Source organism: Lissotriton vulgaris, chromosome 12 (assembly GCF_964263255.1).
Source record: "Lissotriton vulgaris chromosome 12, aLisVul1.2, whole genome shotgun sequence".
Taxonomy (NCBI): domain Eukaryota; kingdom Metazoa; phylum Chordata; class Amphibia; order Caudata; family Salamandridae; genus Lissotriton; species Lissotriton vulgaris.
The window spans coordinates 545108906-545133335 of NC_141700.1; the positions used below are offsets into that span (position 1 = coordinate 545108906).

At 44.2% G+C, this 24430-nt stretch overlaps 1 protein-coding gene across 1 annotated transcript in view; it reads left to right on the forward strand.

The window, feature by feature from the left end:
* The window catches only part of COPA (coat protein complex I subunit alpha), a 191404-nt gene that overhangs the window by 125473 nt on the left and 41501 nt on the right, over positions 1-24430 (forward strand). The window contains exons 16-22 of the mRNA XM_086945342.1: positions 4779-4864; positions 4998-5136; positions 6733-6895; positions 7641-7787; positions 8972-9161; positions 9277-9372; positions 10565-10653. Of these exons, the coding sequence (XP_086801468.1) occupies positions 4779-4864; positions 4998-5136; positions 6733-6895; positions 7641-7787; positions 8972-9161; positions 9277-9372; positions 10565-10653 (910 nt within the window). The remainder of the gene's footprint in view (positions 1-4778; positions 4865-4997; positions 5137-6732; positions 6896-7640; positions 7788-8971; positions 9162-9276; positions 9373-10564; positions 10654-24430) is intronic.

Below are 24430 nucleotides of genomic sequence, written 5' to 3' on the forward strand. Positions count from 1 at the left end.
CATGGTTAACCATGAGGCCAAGAATGGAGATACGGTACACCCTAACATGGTAACAGAGCAAGATTGTACGTATCGGCAGGGGCTGGCTATGTGCCCAGTGTAGAGGCAAGGGAAGCGAGGACTGGCTTGCCCTCCATCAATCTACCCCCTGCTTCATCCCCGTATGTCATTGTTCTAGCAGGTGTACCCGAGCTTAAAGTAGGGCAGAGGGTATCTCACCCCGAACTTATGAACAAGTGCATGTTTTGGCTGGCTAGGCAGGGGCAATTCACCTATAAAGATGCAGGTGAGATTCTCATGACACGTAGGGTTGTCTGGGTGGGCAACAGACTGAAAGATGTGCATGGGGACTGCATAGTGATTCTTTAAAAAAAAACAATGATTGTCTAAAGCCCTATGCCTGAAACACTATAGACAGGATGTGGGCATTAGGTTATTACTGCTAGGCTAGCACCAGAAATTAGACACAAACCAGCCAGGGACAGGGGCTGTGGAACCAGAACCACCAGCTAACTAGATTGTGGTACCAACCCCCTAGACCCTGGCTATACAAAATATCGACAGCGAACAGATTTGGGGTCCTAGAAGCGGTTGATTGACTCAAACTACCGTACCACCAGAAAGAGATATCCACCTGTCAGTGGGAATCCTGGAAGTGGGCCATCCCAATTAGGTAGTTTCATTTTCCAAGCACCACACCTGGGATGGGGGCTGGTGGAGGGAAGGAGAACCCCAACACAATGCAGCTAGTCTGGGACAAGTATACAAGCTGAGGAACTGATAGGAGGCAGCCGCTCAATGTTGCTTCAAAATCCCCACCATGGGAACGCCTCCAGCCGTGGTAGGGCCCTAATCTCCCATTGCCCACAGTTAAAAAGTGTGATGTTAGTACTAGACCCATGGCGAACAGGATAAGCATCCACCAGCGCGAAGCCAGATCACTTAAAGTAGACACCTAGACTTCAGTTGCAGACAGACTCTTGGATCCAACCAAGATGCAGGTTCTAGCATGGAACATTGTTGGATTTAGTACCAAACTGGACAATCCTGATTGGGGACGTTTGTGGACCAATATGGTGTTTGCATAGTTCAGGAAACCTGGGCCTGGGAGGATGGATCCTCAGCGGTTGGGTTTTGTGTCGTTCAGAATAGATGCCACCAATAGGGGAAAGGGTAGGCCATCATGTGGGTTGTCCATGTAGGCTCCCATTTGGGTTGCACAGCAACGCAGCTAGAGTCCTCCTCAAATGATATCTTGTGTATTCTTCTTACTTTCACATCAAAGGATAGAATTGCTCTGGTTAATGTCTACTCCAGGCCTGTAAGCAACAGGCAAGAATCGCCGACCTTTGACCAACTGACTGCTTTTATATCCACCTTTCCAAACACATGCTCAGTGGTCATTGGTGGCGATTTCAACTGCCACTTGGAGCCCCTCAATGTTCTCAATAAAGGTATTTCCAATGAAGAGGCTCGTCACTGGGCAATTCCCGAGCCAAATATTCCACCAACTACAGTCTGTTCTCCGATGGTGCTCCAGATTAAATCTTTCACCCTAATCATTTCCTAAGGGCATGTAATGGCCGTACAAACTCTGATTCACTCTGAAACCCCACTTTTAATAGAGTAGGGGACTCCTCCATTCTAGACTACATCCTGGAAAAAACACGAAAATGTGGCACAGGGTGGTTGACTTTGTGCTCATGCCCGACAGGACAGCGATCCTAACGCCATTAGCCTCGAGGCGCGGCGATGCTGACTCCGGAGGTTGCCTCTGGTTCAAAACTTTGCGGGATGAAAGACTAACACTCACTAATTGCAGAAGAGTCTGGTGGTCACTTATACATCAATCATTTGACAAGCTAGCCACCCTATATGAATCTATTATTACGCTTTTAATGGCAGCGGAACACACCATCTATAATGATGGCATATCCATCCTCCCTATGCAAGTCGCTGAGACCCACAAAGCACGGACAATTACCCTGGCTGACACTTTCTTTCCTCTCAATAGAATTAAAGAGCACAAGAAGGCCAAGAATTCCTGGTTCAGTGATAGCTGTCGGTTGGCTAAGCTAGCTCTTATAGACTCAATCAAAACCAAAGACAGGCCCCTAATTAGAGAAAAGAGGGTGGCATATAAAAATACCATCACTGAAGCTAAGAAAATGTGGGAGATGGACAAGTGGGACCCTTTGAAAGGGGCTCATCTAATCATGACATGAAGGCTTTCTGGAATACAGTAAACACGGACAGCAGATAAGGGAAGCAGCCTATAGAACCCAATATTGCGACCGACGTCTGGGAGAAACATTTTGGGGACCTTTATACAAGGATGGAAGATGAGGGTGTCCCTACAGCCATTGATACCTCCCCCCCCCCCCCCCCCCCCCTGCAGAAATGTTGTATTGAGGCCCCCAAGATAACTCTTACAGAAATAACCAGTGCCATAAGCAAAGAAGCTCCGTCTAAAGCTCCGGGGCTGGACAAGATTCTAAGGGACCTCTTTCGCACTGAGCCAACTTTTTGTGGCCCTTATCTGTGGATTTTATTTAATGCTGTATTTCAGGGAATGGCGATCCCTGCAACTTGTGCTGGAGCAGAAATCCTGCTAGTCTATAAAACGGGTTCACCACTTCTTCCCACAAACTATAGACCCATAAGTCTTATTGACGTCTGCCAGAAAATCTTTGCCCCTGTACTGTTGTATAGTCTTCAGACCCGGATGGACGAACATAAAATCTTGAGTCCATTCCAAGCTGATTTCAGGGAAAAGATGTCTACCATTGATCCAATTTTTAGGCTCGAACTCCTGTACTGGAAAACGGTCACTATAGAGGGTGGCAGCCTCTACCAAATTTTCATGGATTTAAAATCCGTGTTTCACCTGGTGCCAAGAGACAAACTGAGGGCAGTACTAAGTGATCTGGGGGCCCGACCTATCTCTGCTACTTGTTAAAGCAACTACATGAAGGCAACTAAGCCCAAATTAGGTTTGGCAAATCTGGAGAACTCACCGCACCCATACCTATAGATAGAGGAGTCCGACAAGGCTGTGTCCTCGCACCCACCCTCTTCTGCCTATTTATAAATGCACTTGTAGAGACACTGAATGCGGGGAAGGACATTGAGCTCCGGGACATTGATGCGCCCAAGATAGCGAACCATAAAGTGCCAGCAATTATGTTTACCGACGATACTCATCGTCCATCCAGAGGATCCTCAACAACTTCAGTGCCTTTTGCAAAGGCAGGGGGCTCGAGATGGACACCCAGAAGACCAAATACATGGTCTTCAATTCAGCCAGTTTAACCCGACCAAACCCTTGCCTGGAAGGCATCCTGCTAGAGAGGGTGTCTGTATTTAAGTACCTTGGGGGTTACTTCAACAGAAAAAATGGATTGGGGGTAAAGTTGGCACAAACCATGGGGGTTTGAACAAGTTATTTAAGAACTCCTTCCACAAACCCATTGGACGGCTTGTCTAAATATGCAAAGTGCAAGCAAGGGGTGCTGCCATGTATGGGATGGAAATTGGGGACATTGTTCCCCTCAAAACATCATTAAGATCAAAAACATTTTCGTCAGGCAGTTATTTGTTCTACCCCTTAGATCCCCACTTACACCACTTCGGTTGGACCTTGGGGTAAAGCCAATTGCAGATGAAATTGCTCTCAGACCCCTAATCTTCTGGCGTCGCCTATGGGCAACCCCGTAACTGGTTGAATACAGGGCAGAGAAAAGGAGGTCCTGAGCCTGCAGGGTGTGGAAAAACTACCTCGGATAGCCCATGTCAAGGATATACTTTTAGTTAAGGGTAGAACTAGCCTATGGTGCAACGCTGGGGTAACTTGCCCCATAATGTCTAGGAAGGAACTGGCCTGGAGCTATAGGGAGAGTAAACTTGCTCACCTTCAGGGGAGCTCAACACCAGGCACTCTAAGTGCAGTATTCCTGAGAATTAAAGACCAGTATAGTCCAAAACCTGCCCTGGATGACATCCAACCCGCTCCAGCTAGGAAACTATACTTGCAATTATGTATGGGGTCCTCCCGCTGCGTACCTTCTCCAACAAATGGGCAGGCTCAATGTCTTTAGGCTGTCCGGCCTGCAGTAATGCAGATGAGTCAGAAATGCACATTTATTTTTTCTGTCCTGGCTATAGGAAAGCTAGCCATCACTGGTTGATCCAAGTATACAGAAATTTGGGGACACAGCACTGCCTAGAGGTATTTAGGCTGCTAAAATGCAACACTCAAATGCCATTTGTATTTGCGGTGTTGCGTTTTCTATTTTCCATGTTGTATGTTCGTAAAATATTTTTGAATATTAACCCATAGAACCAAGCCGATAATTTTGTATTGTTTTTAACCAGACTTGTCCCATTCTCATCGATTTTTATCAACCATGGTTTTTAGTGTTTGCAACATGTAACATACTTGTTTTATTAATTTCTTATATCTGTATAAATCATTGTCTATTTTATGGGGTGCTGGCACGTGACTAATAATAAACTCGAACTCTGGGGTCTGAGCCTGTGCTCCCATGGATTGTTTTAATGTATTATTTTACTGCACATGCACTTTTATGGTCTATTGACCGAAATAAAGTTTTATTGAATTGATATCATTTGTTAATTATCACTTTGTATTGATCAGTCTGTAAGAGCAGAGTTCCAAGTCTTCTATTTTAAAAGTGGACACTGTGTGCTCCAGTACTAAATGACAACAGCCGGACATCTTTACGAATGTGTTTTAATGCAGTGTTCTTTATTTTAAGGACTTTGTCATCTGTGAAGATTGCCAAGGTGAAGTATGTGATTTGGTCATCAGACATGTCTCATGTAGCACTTCTGGCAAAGCATGGTTCGTACTCCTTTTTTTTTTTTTTTGCTTCTTTTATTCTATTTCATGCAGTCTTTGCACCTCTTACAGTTTTTTTAAAAATGTTAGACAGCGTAGGTACTACTTATCTTTGCTGATCTCTCCCTGTCTCCAGCGATCATGATATGCAACAGGAAACTGGAGTCTCTCTGTAACATACATGAGAACATCCGAGTCAAAAGTGGAGCATGGGATGAAAGTGGAGTGTTCATCTACACCACAAGCAACCATATTAAATATGCTCTGACTACGGGGTAAGTTCTGCTTTCATAATACAACTAAGTTGTGCAGAAGGTGTTAATTTCTCCCAAAATGAACAGTTAAATTCAAAATACAGCCCAAATGATTTGTTCCAAAATATTTATGGGCTGGGCCTGGCCTCAAGCTTTTTCTGAATCCTTTGTTTTGTTAGGAAATGGATCTTTCAGGAGGAAGAAGGGCATCATGAAAATCTATCAAATTAAGTCTGAAGTTTAGATCCCTTTTTGTATTACTCTGACAAATTGTTACTGTTTGCAGTTGTTGAATAAGTCTGTTATCTCTTTTAATCCTTAGTAATCGTAGGAGTAGTCGTTTTGCGTGGACTAGCGATAGTCCTGACTTAACTGGACATAGTGAAAGTTGGAAAAGCTCCCCGAGGAGAAACAAAACAATACTTAAAAATCTAGATGGAAGTGATGAACTGTCACTCGCAGGGTGGTGTAGATGCCCATTTTGAATGAATAGGTTACTTTTTTCAGATTTTATTTTTTGGTTAAGTCAGGTGTATTTGCACAGCAGATATGGCGTGCTTATTTGGTGCACCAGGGGAGGGAAGTGAATGATCTCTACAGATAGTAAAATGAGAATAATTTTAAACTTTAAGCAACTGACATAATAATCAGACCCTCATAATGGCTGCTTGTGTGGACCACAGCTTTTTGAGCGGTGAATTCCTCGGACTCCTCTGGGTGCTGCACTATAGGGAAGTCTGTGCGGGGTGGAGGATGTGGGCAAAGAGAATGACCACTGGGGGCATGGCTAGTGCTTAAGGGGGGGGGGGGGTAGTAGAGGGGAAAAAGTTGCTTAGTGTCTTTAAATTGGGCGGTGGACCGAAGAGCCCGCCTGACAGAGGGTGCTGTTGTAATAAGGTCAGGATCTGGTTATGCTAGCAGGATTGTGCAGTACACTGCAGTTAATGGTTTTATTTTCTGTTCTTATTGGCATAGTGGAAGCTTGTGTTTTGTTCATAATGTGCCAGGTTTGTAGGAAATGCACGATTGTATAATCTGCCACTCCATGGGGATAATACACATACTTTGTGCTATCATGGGTGCAGAGTTCACTGTATTTACTACACTACTGTCACTCAATTGCTATGGATTTTCTTTGAGCGACTGAATTTCAGTTCTGTACAGTTAATATAAAAAAGCAAATAAAGATCAGTTTGGGAAAAAAAGCAACTGGCAAAATAATGAACGGTGCATGGTCCTTCAGACCTCTAAATCAATACATACATTTAAATCGTAATTCTCTGTGTAAACATGAGGTATGCTGCTCTTGGGGACCAAGACTGAATAGACTTTAAAATAGTGATAACATTGAAAGAGTTACAAATTAAAGGTAATAAACTGTACTGGCGGTATTGGCAGCTGGAATACAGTTGCAACATAAATGTTATTTTGCTTATGCTTCCCAGTTTGCCCTTCACATGTGAATGGGTGCTACCTTCATTAATTGACAATTCCTAACTATCTCATGTGTGGGTTCTGTCTGTTTTTGTTTGTATGAAATTTGAATGTACAAATCAGGGTCTATAATCGAATCCTTCAAATGTCTGTATATTTTGTGACTGTTTTGGCTTGGTTTAGGGATCACGGAATTATTCGTACACTGGACCTGCCCATCTACGTGACTCGAGTGAAGGGCAATAATGTGTACTGTTTGGACAGAGAGTGTCGCCCTCGTGTCCTCACAATTGACCCTACGGAATTTAAATTTAAACTGGCCCTTATTAACCGAAAGTATGATGAGGTAAGCAGTGAGTGCTACATCCAGTTTCTGTATAACCATTTCATTTTTCCACAACCCTTGACTAGCAATAGCTGCTCTACCTTCCATTTTATGGTAACTGTGGGAGAGAAATCACACTCCTTATTAAAGCTGTGAACATTTAGTTTTTTTTGTGCATAATCACTTCTCATTTATAACACAATAAAGCTCCAAAATATGGAAGCCGAGGCAGGAACTGCACTTCACTGAAACTTATTTTCAGATGTTGTGTGCAGGCAGATTTTCCTATACAATTCACCACACCAAGATGCAAAACATTTAGTGTGACCCCTGATTGATTCATGCTGTTAGTTTTATGACAAGGGTGAAAATAAATTAGCAGCTGTCTAATACTTAACTTGCTCTTCACCTGATTACCACCAAGTGATGGTTTAGGAAATTATTATGCTACTGGATTCTAGGTTGCTAGATGGAGAATTACTTTTTAAATGCACAGCAATACATATTTGTTTATAATCTATATAAAAATGCTTTCCAAAGTCTTCATTAATTTGACTTAATTGCTGCTGAATTATTTAAAGTTTAAACCTATCAGTATACAGAGCCTGTCCTAATTAAAAGGTAATCAAGAAAAAAAAAAGTCTTAATAATCGTAAACAAGTACAAATTACAACTGAGTCAGACTCGGACATATTGAGTTATAGATTGAAAAGTGTCCTGTATTTGTGCTGCCTTGTTTTTAACATTTTCATATTATTTTGTCCAGGTTCTTCACATGGTGAGAAATGCCAAGCTAGTGGGACAGTCTATCATTGCCTACCTGCAGAAAAAAGGCTATCCTGAGGTGGCCTTGCATTTTGTCAAAGACGAGAAGACCAGATTCAGCCTTGCCCTAGAGTGTGGCAACATTGAGGTAACACATGGCCAGTCCTTTCCTTTGAAGCTCTCCTATATCCTATTTTAAACTAACCTTGTCCACTGTCCTAAATTAAGGTGTTTAGAAATTGTGCATAGCTATGTGCAATCTTTATTGGAGAAGTGTACTCCCTTTGTGGGTCCTCTTGAAAGTGGCTTTTTGATGAGACTGAAGTGGGAAGCCAGATTTTGGTCATCCACTATTAGCTGGTGGGCTTTGGGCATCTATCAGTTGGACTGGGTGTGAGGTGAAGCAAAAGTCGCCCTTGTCTAATCGCACCATGCCTCATAGTAGACACAATTTAAGAAAGATTGAATGTGGAGTTGAAATATTACTCATACAGGTGGGTCTCATTTCTTTAGCTGTCCGTCCCTGCTTACTTTTTATAAGTGTAGACAGCCTTCTATTTTCAATGAATTATCATGGAGTGCAATACAGTACATGTTTGGATGAAATAGCAAGTCTATAACAAAAGCATACAATACTGTTTTGTTATGGACCAGCCCCAAAGAGTGTGGACTGACCCATTGAACACAATGCTGTTATCCCTGCAATTGTCAGCCCCACACCCCGGATGATGTTTGTCAATATGCATACATATAGTCTGCTACTTTGTGCTGTGTACTTTGGTTTATGAACCGATTGTTCAAATATAATAGAATTACTTGTTTTTCACAATTATTTTTCAGTGATAAAATTGGTAATCACATAGGGAAAATACTTGCTCTTAAAATTCTTCTCTCCTCATTCAGAGTAAATTCACCCTGATCTGTTCAACTTTAGACTGCTTCAACATAGTTTATAAATACGTGTAGCATAGCTTTTTATTGCTTTGGCCACTTTCCGTGACAGACAGAAAAAATCCTTTTTCAATGGAATCTAATTTTCATTGCGCTTCCCCTTCTGGTAGAGCTGTGAAGACACAATTGAGGAAACTCACTTGTGCCACAATACATTTCATGAAATAGTTGGTTAACTGGGAGGTTTCACCCCGAATTTTGCTACTACATGGCTCCTGATCAAAAGGATGTATCTATTCTTTGCCCAGGGAATCTAATTTCTAATAAATCGGAGCCATGTTGAACTCCACTAGCACAGTATGTAAAAGCATCTTTGTGCCTATTTTACAACAAATGTTATGATTGACATTCTTCACTGTCCACATGTTCACTGTCTTCTAGATTGCCTTGGAAGCAGCCAAAGCTCTGGACGATAAGAATTGTTGGGAGAAGCTGGGAGAGGTGGCCCTCTTGCAGGGAAACCACCAGATTGTGGAGATGTGCTATCAGCGCACCAAGAACTTTGACAAGCTATCCTTCCTGTACCTCATCACAGGCAACCTCGAAAAGCTGCGCAAGATGATGAAGATTGGTGAGTTCGTCCAAAATCAATGTATTTAATTACCCTATATTTGTAGACTTCGGTGTTTCAAAGTATTTCATTTTAGTAATTTAGATTGCTGACCATTGCTTCTGTTTTGGTCTAGCTGAGATTCGGAAAGATATGAGTGGACACTATCAGAATGCACTGTACCTTGGAGATGTGGTCGAGCGTGTGCGAATCCTCAAAAACTGCGGGCAGAGTAAGTAGTATATGCTTTCAAATCTAATCTGGCAACCCAAATCTAATCTGGCAAAAGATGTTGCTTTTCTATATTTTGTTATTTTTGTAATGTCTTTTATTTTTGTTCCTACTCTCCCAGTGCAGTATTGCCAGGGAAAATTAGCTCTTTAAATCCAGAAAAATGGATTGAGATATTCCCAAAAATGGAAAACATTAAAAATGGCAACCAAAATCCTCAGATTTGCCAATTTGAACTGATAGCTTTTTTAACTCTTGCATACAACCAAGTAGAACTTGGCCTCAGTACAGTAACCATTGATAACTGGAGCTTCTTTTAGTCCCATAGCAACTGTGTACCCATTCTTAATATTGCATTACACCTCTAGTTATTTTGAAATTAACATGATAATGTGATTCTTTGATCTCTCAAAATGTTCAATGACTTAGTTTTCATAAACCGTACATAAAAAATCAAGCCTTTCTGATCATTTACTCATTTTGGTTTCTATTGTGCCTAGATGTCTGATGCCAGTAAAGGTAAAGCGTACAAAGCTTTAGGCAACACTTCTTGACCTCTCAAACTTTTTTTTACAAACTTTCTACCCTATCATTTTGTGCCAGCACAGAAATCATCATCCAAATGCAACTCAATTTTTTTCCTTGTTTTTGAAAGAGCCAGTCCATTTCAACTGCTATACCACGCACTTCCTGCAGATGAACACAAGGAAGCCCAGATAGTTTTACCATTATTTGACCTTAAGGGTGAAATGTAGTTTGAGTCCCTATATGCGAAAAGCACGACATCCATGTTTGGACATACCCCTTACCTAGGTTCCCTTGGACCAATAAGAAGAAGTAATTGAAAATTCGTGAGCCAAAACATCTTAACCTCTTGAGTTCCTCGGGGCAACGTTTGTGGCAACCATACTAATTAATGTATTATTTTTGTATCACATAATTCTGCAATGTTTATTAAACAGATTTCACTGTGTTGTGCATGATGAAATGGTTGTGCTAATAGTTCTGCACCTCTTGTTTGCTATTTGACGATGACTACAGTTGCTTCTGTCTAAACCGATGGATCACTGCCTCTAATAATGCTTGACCCTGCAAATGTCTTTAGCACGTTCTCTCCAAATGCTTAGTTGGACTGTTTCTTTGTGTCTTATATTTGTCATTTGACAGTCACTGGTGCATGTATTTCTTTATAGAGTCTCTGGCCTTTCTCACTGCTGCGACTCATGGTTTGGACGAAGAAGCAGAGAGTCTAAAGGAGACTTTTGATCCTGAGAAGGAAACAGTAAGTGTGCATCAAAGCATTTCTTAAATCGCAGAAAATACATATTTTTTACAGGTATGTTTTTATTTTTAACTCCTATAGCTTAGATTCGTAAACTTAATTCACTAACTTACTACACAGTGCAGGGTACATTGCTCCTTGGCTTATTTCACTTTCAGTTTGAGTATGCAAGGTTTGTGTGCTTGCAGGAACCCTCTTAACCATGTCAGACACAATTGTACAATCCAGCTTTCTTGCTGCCCCTTTGTACGTTCGAATCTTGCATTGTCCAGATATTTGCATGACCATCCTGGGAAAAAAAATCGGGAACCAACTTCAATATCTTTTTATGCATTCAAGAGGATGAGGTTATGCATTTAGTGTTTTGGTAGTCAGGTAGGCCTCAGAATATTCCATGAATAAACATTATTTTGGTACCGTTTTAGCCTCCCTACTAGAGTTTGAAGTTTTCTTTTTTAGATACATTTTGAAATAGATGCAGAGTGGGTATGCAGGCAGAGTTCCAGTGAGCACCGATTTCCTTGGGGAGGTCTTATAGTCTCTCTTGACCTGAGTAACGGCATTCCCCTCATCACGTGCACATCTGCCTAAAAATGGGTGCCAAGGCTGGGTGACCAATACTTCACCAATCCTTGTGTTTCAATTCTATATCCATTCTTGTACAATATGTGGTTAAAAGACATTTTCTGGTTGTGGTTATCAAAGCCAAAGTATATTTGTTTAGAAAAAAAATAATCTTTATTTGCTATGTATTAAAAGTAAAACAGGTTTTCTTACCTTTCCAAAGTCCACCTCAGCACTAAGAAGCACACAGAGTTCTATTGAATCATTGTTTTCTACTATAATTTTTATTCAAGCATATGGTTGGCAAGTTGGGCAACAAAAATCTTTTCTACTTTTTTCATTTTTGTTCACCAGACAGGTTTCTTCTAGCTTGTCAAGACCAGGCCTGGTTGTGTTTTTCAATGCTTAATATTCAAATGGTTAACCACCACAGGTACAGCCCTAACCACCTGAACCAGGGGCAATCAATATTTAATCCAAACAGTAGTTCAAAGTGTTTGAGAAATTGCAATAGCACAAACCAATGTCAACTACAAGCAATTAAGGCAAAGAATGTATACATCAGTGCACAAATAGAAGTGAAAAATTTGAGAAACGGCCCATAAAGGAGAAATCTAGAAAAACATACAAAATGTATTCAATAAAAATATATAATATCATGGAGCTCAGAGGTGTAAGCTGGTATACATATAACATTTGATGAACATACAAAGCCAGACAGGTGGCAGACAAAAAAGGTTACATAGAAGGAGTTTCAGAATAGCACTGAAACTACAACAAACAAAACAATTGTGCCTCTATAAACAAATGTGGGTTTGCCTGCACACTCTACAGTGCACCTCTTATTGGTTCACTAAATAAAGAGCCAGCTTCCTATATTAGTCAACTGTACATGCAGCCTAGTAGTAGCTCTGTGTAGTAAGCTGGCTTTTTATGTAGTGTACCAAAATAAGGTGCACCATGTAGAAAGTCGAGACAACCCTTAGTGGCTTACAGGGCTTAAATGAATAATTCCAAGTGCTCTTTAGGGTAGTGTGGGCAAGCAGTTTAGGCTTATCAGAGGGTAGTGCTAAGCATTTGTTGAACACAGAATCAATTAATGAAACACACTTTTTATATATTGTTCGACACTAAGATTATCAGAATCAGGTAAGTACTTTAGATGTTCTCAAGTTTTACAGTAGAACTTGACAGCTGTCAGATTTGAGGCATGAGCCTCGAATGCGGTCATGTTATCCTATGGGAGAAAAATACACTGGGTAGGTACACTTGCAGACGACTTACTGAACTGTTCTCCTGCACCTAAGGTATGTAGCGGCCAAGGTCCAAGAAAGCACCAAGAGTTTAAGCCCTAGGATGTCCGGGTGCAGAAATGCTTTCAGCTGTGGTAGCCTCAAACACTAGCTGAAGGGGGTACTGGGGGACCAGTCCGGCAGAACCCAAGGGACTCTGCGCTTGAGGGTCTCAGGACCACAGAGACACCGTTGGTTTACATGAGCCCGGGCTGAGGAGCTCGGTGCAGAGGTGTTTTGTCTGGCGGGTCAATGAGTTTGAAGCTGTCACAGTTCTCAGTGTTCCCTTATAAGAGGGAAAAGAAACTCTGCAGGGCAACTCTCAGTGTGGTGGTGTTCCAACTTAACACAAAGAATCCTTGGTGCTTGCCTCTGGTATTGGTGCAGGGATGATCCGGGGGGGGGGGGGGGTCCTGGTTTGTCCACACTAGGCAAGGGAACGGTTTGACCTTTTGGAGCACAAAGACCATGCGGGGTTCTGCTCCCTCAGCTGCCCGGGAGTGGGTGGGGGGTTGATCGAACGGTGCACCGTGCAGCTACAGTAGGTGCCTGCTGGTGCAGTGGAGTGGCTCCTCCACTACAAGGGAGTTGTTGCTGGGTCAAGGATGTACTGGGCAGTCCTCCAAGGGTTTAGGGAGGCTGTTCCCCCATCTGGAGGAGCCAACGTCTTCAGCTCTTTTGTCCTCCTTTCAGGCAGATGAGTACAAGTTCTTAGTGTCGGGGGCCACCTAAATACTAGATTTAGTGGTGTTAAAGGGAGTGAAGGGGAGCAGCCTATGTCCTACTTACACCTGAGGTCACTACACCCACATAACACTTTCCCAGAGTTTTTAATTCCACCAAAAACAAGATGGTGGAACTCTTCTTTTGTGGAGCAAATCAGGTAGCCCACCTTAAGGGTCTGAGTAGCTAGGAGGTGCAACACGCCTACTGCATAGCTAATTTCCTGCCTTTCCTGGTGCCAAAGGGACCTAATGGCTGGGGGTGGCATCTACCAGTTCTGCGGGAAGCCATGGTTGCATATCAAAGGTAGTAAGCAGGGGCTTTGATGCCCCTGGCCTTGATATGCTAAATCAAACTTGCCATCCTGTTGGAGGAGATATGAACACCTTCCACAATAAATCTAGTACTGGCAACAGTACACATTTATTACGACAATGTGTTTGATACCAAACACCATAGGTTTCAGTAAAGCTATCATCTATCTGGGAAACTACTAATGGCCTGTGCCCAATATATATACTTAAAATGACTGCCCTGCTCACTTCTGCCGTTAAGTAATTAAACTAAACAGGACAGGGGCGCTCGCATGTAATATAATGCACCCTGCCTTAGAGTACAAGGCCTGCTGTAGGGGTGACGTGCGTGTATTACATGCAGTGACTTTGGTGAGGCCCACACCGAGTTTGCCATGTTGTGTTCTCACTCATTGTTTGCACCATGCCATGCAGCCTGCAATGACCTAAAGTGTCATAATGCATGCTGCCGCGCTTGGGGACCCTCTCTAGTACCCATGCCCTAGGCACTAGGGTTACCATTTACTAGGGACTTACAGGGGTGCTAAAGTGTGTGCCAATTGTGTTGCAATTAGACTATTTTACCTTGCTTTTAGGGACAGAGCACTGGGGCCTGGTTAGCAGGGTCCCCGTGCACATCTATTGAAAAACATCAGTACGAGTGGCAAAAAGTGGGGGTGACCATGAAAAAAAGGGTCACTTTCATACTTTGATTAAATATGAACATGAACAGTATAAGGGGGAAGGGGTAGATGGATTGAAACAAAGTTGTTAATTTAATAGTGACACCCATGAATGACCTTCTAGTTCAGTGAGAGATACGACATAAGGCAGGGAGGATGCCTTGGACAACGTCAAGGACAGTCTAGAACCAGTTTGTTCTAATGTGAGGTTTGTGAAGGACACACTTAGACAGTAAGTGAATACTTAAAAATTTAAATTGTCGGTCTGCAAATACTTCATATTGTTTTTTGCATCTTTTATGGAAAAAATCAGTTGTTTTAAAAAAAAAAAAGTTACACTGGTTTTAGTGAACTTCAGAAAAATTCACAGAAGACTGACCTCTTCTAAACAGTATATTGATAGGGATATATTGCATCATAACCAGCTACCATAAGGCTGGTTAAATCTATGGCTTACATCACTAGCACGAGAGGCACCGTTGCTGCTTTTTTGAGAAATGTGCTAATTGTTTTCTTATCTGAAACTTACAGATTACATTGTCACTGAGCAGAATCATGGTGCTAGAAAAAGCCCCTTGCAAGTCATATTTTGAAGGTAAAGAAGTGCGTAATTAGGGAGCTGGCATAGTACGATAATTTTGGGCATCCACAGAGAACCGCAGTCTCCCATATAAGTACACCTACACTTAACAATCCTTGTTATTGCTTGAGTATAAAGAGTGAACAGGACAGTAAGTAGTCAGCTTTTATAGTCTAGTTCTGGGCAAAGGATTCTGAACCCAATAATGTGAAAATCAGCAAGCCAGTGAAGCTGTTTGCGATCTACAGTTGTGTGATCCCATTTTCTGAGGCTGATTGTAGCCTGATGGTGCAATTTATTATCCGGTAGTTTCTCGCATGTACATCTGGAAATAACTTGGTGGAGGGGGTTTTACGCAATCTACTCTGGAGTATGTGAAAGCATTAGTCAGGAGCCTTGGAATGGCATGGGAAGTAAGGGATGTTTTTTCTTAAGCAGCTGGCAGTAGTAAATAGCTACCAACTTCTTTTGGGGTGTAAGAGCGAGTTCTTTATCAAATGTAAATTCAATATTTCACTACTGAATTCAGAGATATGTATTTAACCTAGAGTGGAATTTTTCAAGGTTTTGTTAGTGGGTACTATCAAAGCAGTCTTGCTTTATTTGAGTGACGCTTTTCGAATGTTGTTACCCTGCCAAGGATGATTGGCTAGGCTGAAGTGGTCAAAGAAAAAGAATAGGGGTGCAGTGTGCAATGGTTTAGAATGTAAAAACAAAGGAAGGGTAAGAAATTAGATATAAATGTAAAAGGCAGACTAAGATCACTGTTATTCCACAGTTAATATGGAACCCTGTGTTCTAAGAAAGAGGGTAATCAATGGAGCGCAAAAAAGCAAAGACTTACTCCTCTTTAGCACTCTTGTTCCACATGCCAAGTGAGGATGTGACTTGTACAGTGTGAAGAGTGCCTCTTTTGCCCTGGTTAGCCCCCACTTTTTGCCTGAAAAATTATGTGGTTTTGATTGTGGTGAACAGGGTCCCTGCCAACTAGGTTCCCTGCGCCTGTGCTTCTTCCCTAAAACGGTACCACGATTCATAACTTGAGCCCCCTGTAAGTCCCTAGTAAATTGTACCCTTGGTACCTAGGGCATGGGAACTGAAGTGAGTCCACTAGGGAGCCCTCACCAATGCCATGCCACTGCAGCTTGCATGCCTTGGTGCTGTAAAAAAACGACCAAGTCGACATGGCGCACTGCCTGTGTGCCATTCCAACCAGCACTGCCTAAGGTATAGGTAAGTCATCCCTCTAGCAGGCCTTACAGCCAGAAGGCTGGGTGCACTATCTCCCATGTGTGGGCATATCTGCATGAGCATATATGTCCCTACAATATTTACATATATTCTTAGATATATTAAGTGCCATGGGAGCCGTAGAGAGTACACGGGCTGGAAACTCAACAACCCACGTTCCCCAGCGCCATGATGTGAACCCAGGAGTGTTTGATACCAAACAACTGCTCTCAAACCCACACTGATGCCAGTGTTGGATTTATTAAACAATGTACTCTGAGCACAATTTAGAGGTAACTCTTTGTTATATTTCGTCTGGCACTCTAATTTTATCACCTGCATCGCACAAAACCATTGATGCCTATGAAAGAGTGATCACTAGCGAGATGAAAAAGATAAATTATTCTAGTGGATCTAAAAGTAATTTCTCAAGGAAAGAATGGCAAACTTTGAAATCTTTGACAGAAATGACAGAAATAACAATACAAAAAGCGGACAAAGGGGGAGCAATTGTAGTAATGAACACTGAGTTTTACAAAGATAGTGTACGGGCTCACCTTGAAGACACCAACACATACCAGAAACTGGAAGAAGATCCAACCAACGCATTCTCCATTACTCTCAAAACCATTCTCGATAGAGCTTTAGAGATGAAATGGATATCGACCAAAACATATCAATTCTTGAACAGTAAATATCCTAGGAGGCCACAGTTCTACATGTTGCCTAAAATTCATAAGAACGCAAACAAACCACCCTTCAGACCGATCGTGTCAGCATGTGGCTCACTATCAGAACCACTGGGTCAATACCTAGATTGGTTTTTACAACCCATAGTACAGAAATGGAGTACTCACATCAAACGCACCACTTCTTTCTTGAATCTATTGAGGACACTTGATATTTCATCTAACCAGGAAGTGTGGTTATGTACAATCGATGTGACAGCATTGTACACGTCCATCCCTCATAATGAGGGAATTGAAGCAATGGAATGGTGTTTACTAGAAAATGAGATCATTGGATCAGAGAGAGTGTTTTTGCTTGAGATATTACAATTCGCATTGCTACACAGTTATCTCCAATGGGAAGGGGAATTTTACGGACAATGTAGCGGAACATCCATGGGGTTTGCGGGGGCACCGTCCTACGCAAACACCTTCATGGCAAAGTTTGAGAATGACCACATTTTGAACGACTCAGACTGGACACAAAGCCTGATTACATTCAAAAGATATATTGATGATATCTTCATAATCTGGTGTGGTACTAAAGAGAAACTTATGGAGAATATTCAGGAGTTGAATTCACAACATGAGAGATTGAAATTTACATATCAAATGGATCAGAATGAACTACCGTTTTTGGATGTGCTGATAAATATCGAACAAGGGAAGATCAACACGAGTGTATTTACAAAAGAAACAGATAGAAACAGTTGTTTACACTACACCAGTTTTCATCCCTATTCGCTCAAGAAACATTTACCTTTATCCCAATTCATACGACAAACAAGCATTTACAATGCAATGGTTTTGCCTTTGTTAAAGTTAGAGCTATTGGCATTGCTCTTGACATTATTTTTATTTATGTTTTTGTAACGTAAATAAATGGCATTGTCGTTTACAATGCCAATAGCTTCATCTCTCGCAAATGCCACACACAAACACCCAGAGAGAGCCCCCCCACACACACACAGAGCCCCCCCCCCACACACACAGAGCCCCCCCCCACACACACACCCACACAGAGCCCCCCACACACACAGCCACACAGAGCCCCCCACACACACCCACACAGAACACGCAGGGCTTAAGTGGTGAAAACAGCACGACTAAAAATACAAAAGTAGGGGCTGGACAGCAAGAGCATTAAAAAAGTACGGGAAAAATTGCACATCAGGTCGGAACATTCAAGACTAGCCAGTGGGCGGGATTATTGTAGGGGCCTGGTGGCTCAATTAATTCCAATCTATAGAATGCGCATGCAAAGACATAAGGCAGCCGAGGCGCCCTCTCCCTGTGCCATAGCAACGCCGACAAGAAAGCGGCGGGCGTGCAACTCACCTTGCAGCTGCTTGAAGCGCCCCTCCAGCTGATTGTAGTTGTAGGGCACCTGGGCGGTGTAGGCTGGGGACATGCTGGTCGCCCGCCGACTCCATATGCCCACCTCCTCCTCTTGATCCTCCACCCCGTCTTCCCATCACCCAAATACCCCCATCCTCCCCTCAAACACACGTGGACTTCACTGGCCCATTTACCAGTTTTTTGACAGTTCTGCGTGAAGGGCCGACATTTTCCTGTGGCATTTACACAGGCTGCACTACAGAGACCGGGGCCTTGAAAAGCCGGTCTGTCCTGTAAAGATTAGCATGTTGCCACACAACATAGTGCCTCTGGACACCCGGAGTGTGGAAACGGCAGACCAGCAACCCGGCTGCACAGAGGGTTCAGCCTCCGACTCACCTAGTCTGGGAGGGTGGCTTCGAGGATCAACAGACACGTGCACCGCTTGGGAAGCAATCAGTAGTTTGGGGGCGTATATATTCTCAGCGCTGTGCAAAACGAAGCACTGCATTCATATATTTATCCCTGGTGTGGCGTTTAGTACTGACAGGCAGCCGAGCCGGTTTCGCTGCTTGTCCAAGTCCTCGGTGTAACTCTGCAGGCTCTCCCTGTCCACGAGAAAGGGAGATCGCGGCATTTTATGTTTTTTGTAACTCCATTAGGCTGTTTAGCACCTGTCAATGTTTTTCAGTGACAGAGAAAAGGCCGCACCTCTTTCCTTGAAGTAGGTCTCTTCCATTCGAGATCGGCGGGAGGGGGGTGGAGGGGGCTACTAACTAACCACAGAAAAAGTTTACACTGAGAACACGCAGGGCCTCTGCAATCTGCTGTTCGTGTAATGGTCTCAGTTTGTATCATTTCTGTTCCTATTGTAAAGCGCTCTGACGCCTTCGGGTAAAGTCTGCGCTATATAAAACTGCATAAATAAAATAAATAAATAAATAAAAACACCCGGCGGGCAGCAGGAGAGAAGAGGCTATAGAGAGCCCACCCTCTGACGTCACGCCGACACACCCACCCCACAGCAAAACACCCCCGAGGAGGGGAGGAGGCAGAGTGACGGGCGGAGCGCAGAGCAGAAGACACACGTGCACCAAACATCCATCACACGGGCAGCAGACATCCATCACACGGGCAGCGGACACCCATCACACGTGCACCAAACATCCATCACACGGGCAGCAGACATCCATCACACGGGCAGCAGACACCCATCACACGGGCAGCGGACCCCCATCACAGCGGACACCGCAACCCATCACACGGGCAGCGGACACCCATCACACGGGCAGCGCACACGGCGGTGCTGCCGCCCCCTCCACCCCCGAAGAGATGCAGGCGGTGCTGGGCTGCCTCCTGGCCGCGGCCCTCGTGGGCACAGGTGAGGTCTCCTGTCTTTCTTATCTGCCCTGTACTGCGGGGGGGGGGGGCCTCTATAGGGTCTTGTGAGGTGAGGACACGTGAGGTTCATCCATGGGGTGTGTTTCTGTCCTGCCGCAGCATCGGATCTTTATCTGTTTATTTATGTGTGCATTGCTCGAAGCGGGTGGGATCCGAGGGACACGACGCCCCCTACAGCTGTCACTTAAGAGGGGCAGCGTCTGCAGTGAGTCCCAGGGCGGGGCCGACGGCTGGACGAGCCCCCCTGCCCGGGTGCAGCTGCTAGATGTGTATCTGTACATATATGTGTGCATAGGTGGATGCGGGTGGGATCCGAGGGCCACGACGCCCCCATATAGCTTTAATTCAGGAGGGCTGTGTCTGCTGGAGGGTCAGGCAGGAGGGGGGTCACCTTGCTGTGAATCCCAGGGCGGGGCCGACGGCTGGACGAGCCCTCCTGCCCGGGTGCAGCTGCCATCAGATATCCAATCTCTACACGTGTAAAGGGGCCAGTCCCCGGCAGGGGCGTTCATCCGCGGGGTCACTGGAGGCTTCCAAACGCGCACCTTTCCTCTGAGTGAGTTTTAGTGCAGGGAGCCCCGGCCGAGCGGCGAGACGTGTGATCCTGAGCACCGGGCGTTGAACCACTTTAAAGGTGAGTCTTTGGTGTGTCACAGAAGGAAGAGATTAGGAAACCCCAAAACGCAGCAAGCACCGACCGGTGCAAGAGTGGTGCACTTGACTGATGCTGCCGATCTTTCGCCTCCGGGCGGGTGCAGCTTTCACGTATGCTGAGCATCGAGTGACACTTGCCGTGCGGCCTCTCTCCTGTGCCTGGCAGCCTGGACGGAGTTAAGTGACACCCAAACGCAGCAAGCACCGACCGGTGCAAGAGTGGTGCACTGTTGACTGATGCTGCCGATCTTTCGCCTCCGGGCGGGTGCAGCTTTCACGTAGCCTTCTTCGAGGCTGACTGGGGTGATAGTTGGAGCGGCCCGCCTGCAACGGGGCCGCTCTGGGCACATCAACCTGCCCACGGCACTCCCCTACGCATAGGAGCGACCCGGAGCCCGCCCGCACTCACCGGTTGTCTGAGGCGGCGGCGGCTCCTCTCCGCTGGGCTCTTCTGGGTGACGGTGGCAGGGCTCTCTCCTCGGGAGAGCCTCGCCGGAGGACGGTTCCTTCTTCTTCCCGGCAGGAGCGGGGGTGGCCTCCCGTCCGCTTCCTGGTTTCTCCTCACTCCAGCAGCCAATCACCGCGCAAGTCGCCCGGCGAGCCTCCCGCAGCCTGAACCAATGGTAGCGCGGCTCCCGGGTGACGTCAGCGGTGGTTCCCTCGGCTTCTCCGCGGCCCCGGGGCTGCGGCGGTGATTTTCACGGGCAAAACGGCTGTGCACAAAAAGCGCTCAGGGGAAGCACAGCGCTTCGGACTGACTGACTGCCTGCCTCTATACCGGCCATCGCACAGGAGCAGGAAGGCGGGTGCCCTCAATCCCGGACCAGATTCGGGGGCGTTCCCGGCTTTCAGCTGACGTCGCGTGACGTCGGCAAAAGCCAAAGAATCTCGGGAACGCCCCCGTGTCTGGTCCGGCATTGACGGACAGGCCCCTCGTCCAATGGCAAGGCTCCGTTTACGGAGCCAGCCAATCAATGACGAGGGCCGACCCAAAGCCACACACACAACTCAAGAGGTTTTTTGGCACATGCGCAAAGCGCATGGCCAGTCAAAACCTAAAAAGGATCTCATCTGACCCTACTAATTTAGCAACCACGTTCGAAAAACAGATCCAAAAATACTTGAAGCGAGGATACCCTGAGCCTTTGTTGGAAGATTCCAAGAAAGTAACAGCTATGAATAGAGAAACACTACTGCACTCTAAAGAAAAGTCGGACAACAAACCTACAGTATGTGTATTGAAACATTCTATACAATCAGTGAAAATTGCGAATATTATGCGACAACATTGGAGTTTGATCACGGAAGAGCCAGATCTGCAGACATTGTTTTCCAAAAATATCACATTTGCATACCACCGATCAAAGAACATGAAAGAATTACTGAAAAAGAAAACACCTGAGGATTTGGGTGCAATTCATAAAGGCACGCAGAAATGCGAAAATTGTATGCATTGTAATAATGTGATTGTGGGAGGAACATTTACGCATCCTATGACCGGAAAAACGATTCCATTAAGACATTCAAGCACTTGTGATACCAAAGGAGTAATTTATGGAATCAAATGCCCATGTGGGAAACTATATATTGGTCAAACTGAGCGAAAAATTAAAATAAGGATTACGGAACACAAAAGCAACATTCGCTTGAAGAATGTTAAATCAACATTGGCAACTCATTGGGCCGAATCAGGTCATAACATAGCACAGTTACGTTTCACTATACTAGAGGTGATTAAACCAAGAATGGATCAGGACACTCATAAGCAGAGACTAAGATCTGAATATTTTTGGATCCACAGATTGGGAAGTCTATATCCACATGGATTAAATGACAGGATAGAATTATCCTGTTTTTTATGAACAATTTGGAAAAGCTTTACTATACTCCTGTGCATAGCATATTGAACATTGAACCATGATCCCATTCCAAGATGGCTGACACGTAATTTTATTTTTGAAATGTTTAACGTTTTGGTTTATGTCTTTTTCTTGGAGCAAATCATTTAATGACTTCATTGTGCATATGAATAGGGCAATTCAGTTATTTGACAATTTATTTGATATCGCTGAAATTTTTAATAAGTTGTTCCAACATATCGCGTAAATATGGGGGTGCGCATAAATAATTGTTTCGATGTTGCCGCGATGCCTTATTACAGCTATTGATGCCTAAAATCATTAATTTCCCACATTTAATGAATAACTCGTTAGGAATCGAGTAGCGATCACGTGAACGGGACTAGAACCAATCACTGGTGTGACTACAAGTTAAAATAGACGGGGAAATGTCTAACGCATAGCGATTGGTAGAAAGGAAACGGCGCGCAAGTCTTGGCATTTAACTGTAAGTAAGAACGGAACGTTTGCTCTTGAGCTATATTTTACGAGTAGAAGACATTATTTTCCGTAATTTTGGACTGTTTTGATATGTTGAAGGAAGGTGACTTTTGGAAATTGCCTAGCATAAGTCATATTTTAACGGCAATAGAACTTGTACATAACAGATCATGGTACTGGGTGCAATTCACGTTTCTCTTGTAAATATTCATAAGGACAAACGAAAGAGAGTGGTGTGTATCTTGTATGTATTTGGCAATACTGTTATTTAGTTGATATTAAGTTGCCATTAAGAAATTGAATTGCTATAAACTGATCAATGTAAGAAATTGTGAGTAGCTGTAATGCTCATGAAATTCCTTGTTTCCCTCACAGACCCCCGAGGAAGGGTCACCCTTGACCCGAAATGCATTGGGTAGAAGTTAAATGTTTAAGCAGAAAATTGTCATGAATGAATGAATCAATTCATACTGATTTTTGAAAATGAAGAAAATAAAAAATAGTGATGAAAAGATTTAAACTGGAAGTAATCAAGAGTCTTTTTGATACAAATGGTGAAAGGATCAATATGAGACCACTGAGGTCATGTTAACTTTGTGCACACCTCCACCTGCAAATGGGATCCCCATTTTCTCCATCTTTATTCACAATTTAGAGGTGTCTCCTCAAAACCTGCCAAACCTGGTTTGGTCTCTGACTGGCTTTAGGCAGCCTGCCACCCTCAGACATGTTTCTGGACCCTTGGCCGAGAGCATCTGCTCTCTGTGACCAGATACAAAGCACATCAGGATGGGCCCAGTGCTCTAGAGGGAAGCTTGAAAGGCCTGCAGCCTTTGTAATGTGACCCAGGCCTATGCTTCTAGCAGCAGATGGCAGCCCCATGTTCAAACCCCCAGTTTTTGGAAAGAGAACCAATAGGAAAACTTAGTAAGAATAGGAGATGTGCCCCCCTCTTCGCCAACTCCACCCCTCAGGTGGTGGAGGTGAAGTAAAGCACATTGTTCAGTGCCCACCACCTTGAAAATGGTGGGACTTAGCCAATCAGGGATAGGGCTATGTCCCCCTCCCACAGGAGGGTGGCATAATAGTGGGTGTAAAGTCAACCTTATAGAAAGCTATCCTAGTGGTAGCATGAACCAGCAGTCTTCAGGCTAAGACTTCAGTAGGCGAGTTAAGCAAGTTGTTTTACCATATATAATCCCTTGAATACCAAATGAAAGGACACCACACAAGGTATATATCAAATATATATGTATTTAATCTAAACACAACCCCTTTGCACTCTTTATGAGGTCCGAGGTAAAAATACAATACAAGTCAAACAGTTAATATACGGTAAGTTGCACAGTATACGTTATGCCCTAGGGGCCTCACAAACCATATACTAAGAAAGTGGTATAAGTTAGAAAGCAGGCCTAGGGCCTGTAGAATTGCTGGGGCTACACTAAACAACTAAGGGTTAGGAAGTAGGAGACCCACGGGAGCCGCGTGCAGTGTCTTAACACTGGCGCGGGTTCCCATTGACTTTCTATGGGGATCATAAAAGATACAAAGTTACAATTTAAGGACACTTCCAGGTGGACTAGGATGGAACCCTTTTAAACTAGGACACTTCGAGAGTCCAGACCCACGGGAGCACCGGAGTACTCGTGTTACCTCACCCAGGGAAGCCGGGTGCATAGGTGTCTTTTCGTGTCTGGTTTCGTCGTTGTTTTCTATGAAGAGCTGCAAAGAAGTGTTGCAGGTGACCAGAGGAAAAGTGTCCGGGTGGATCGGAGATGTGAACAACCTGAAAGCAGAAGGGACAGAGTCTGGGTCACTAGCAGGTGACCAGGAAGGAAACTGGCGAAATCGGGTGTTTTAAGGTGAAGGTGAGTTTGTCTCTTCAGCCACGAGGTCCAGGAGGCATTGACGATGACCAGGCGCTGGATTCGAGCTGTCCCATGATGGAT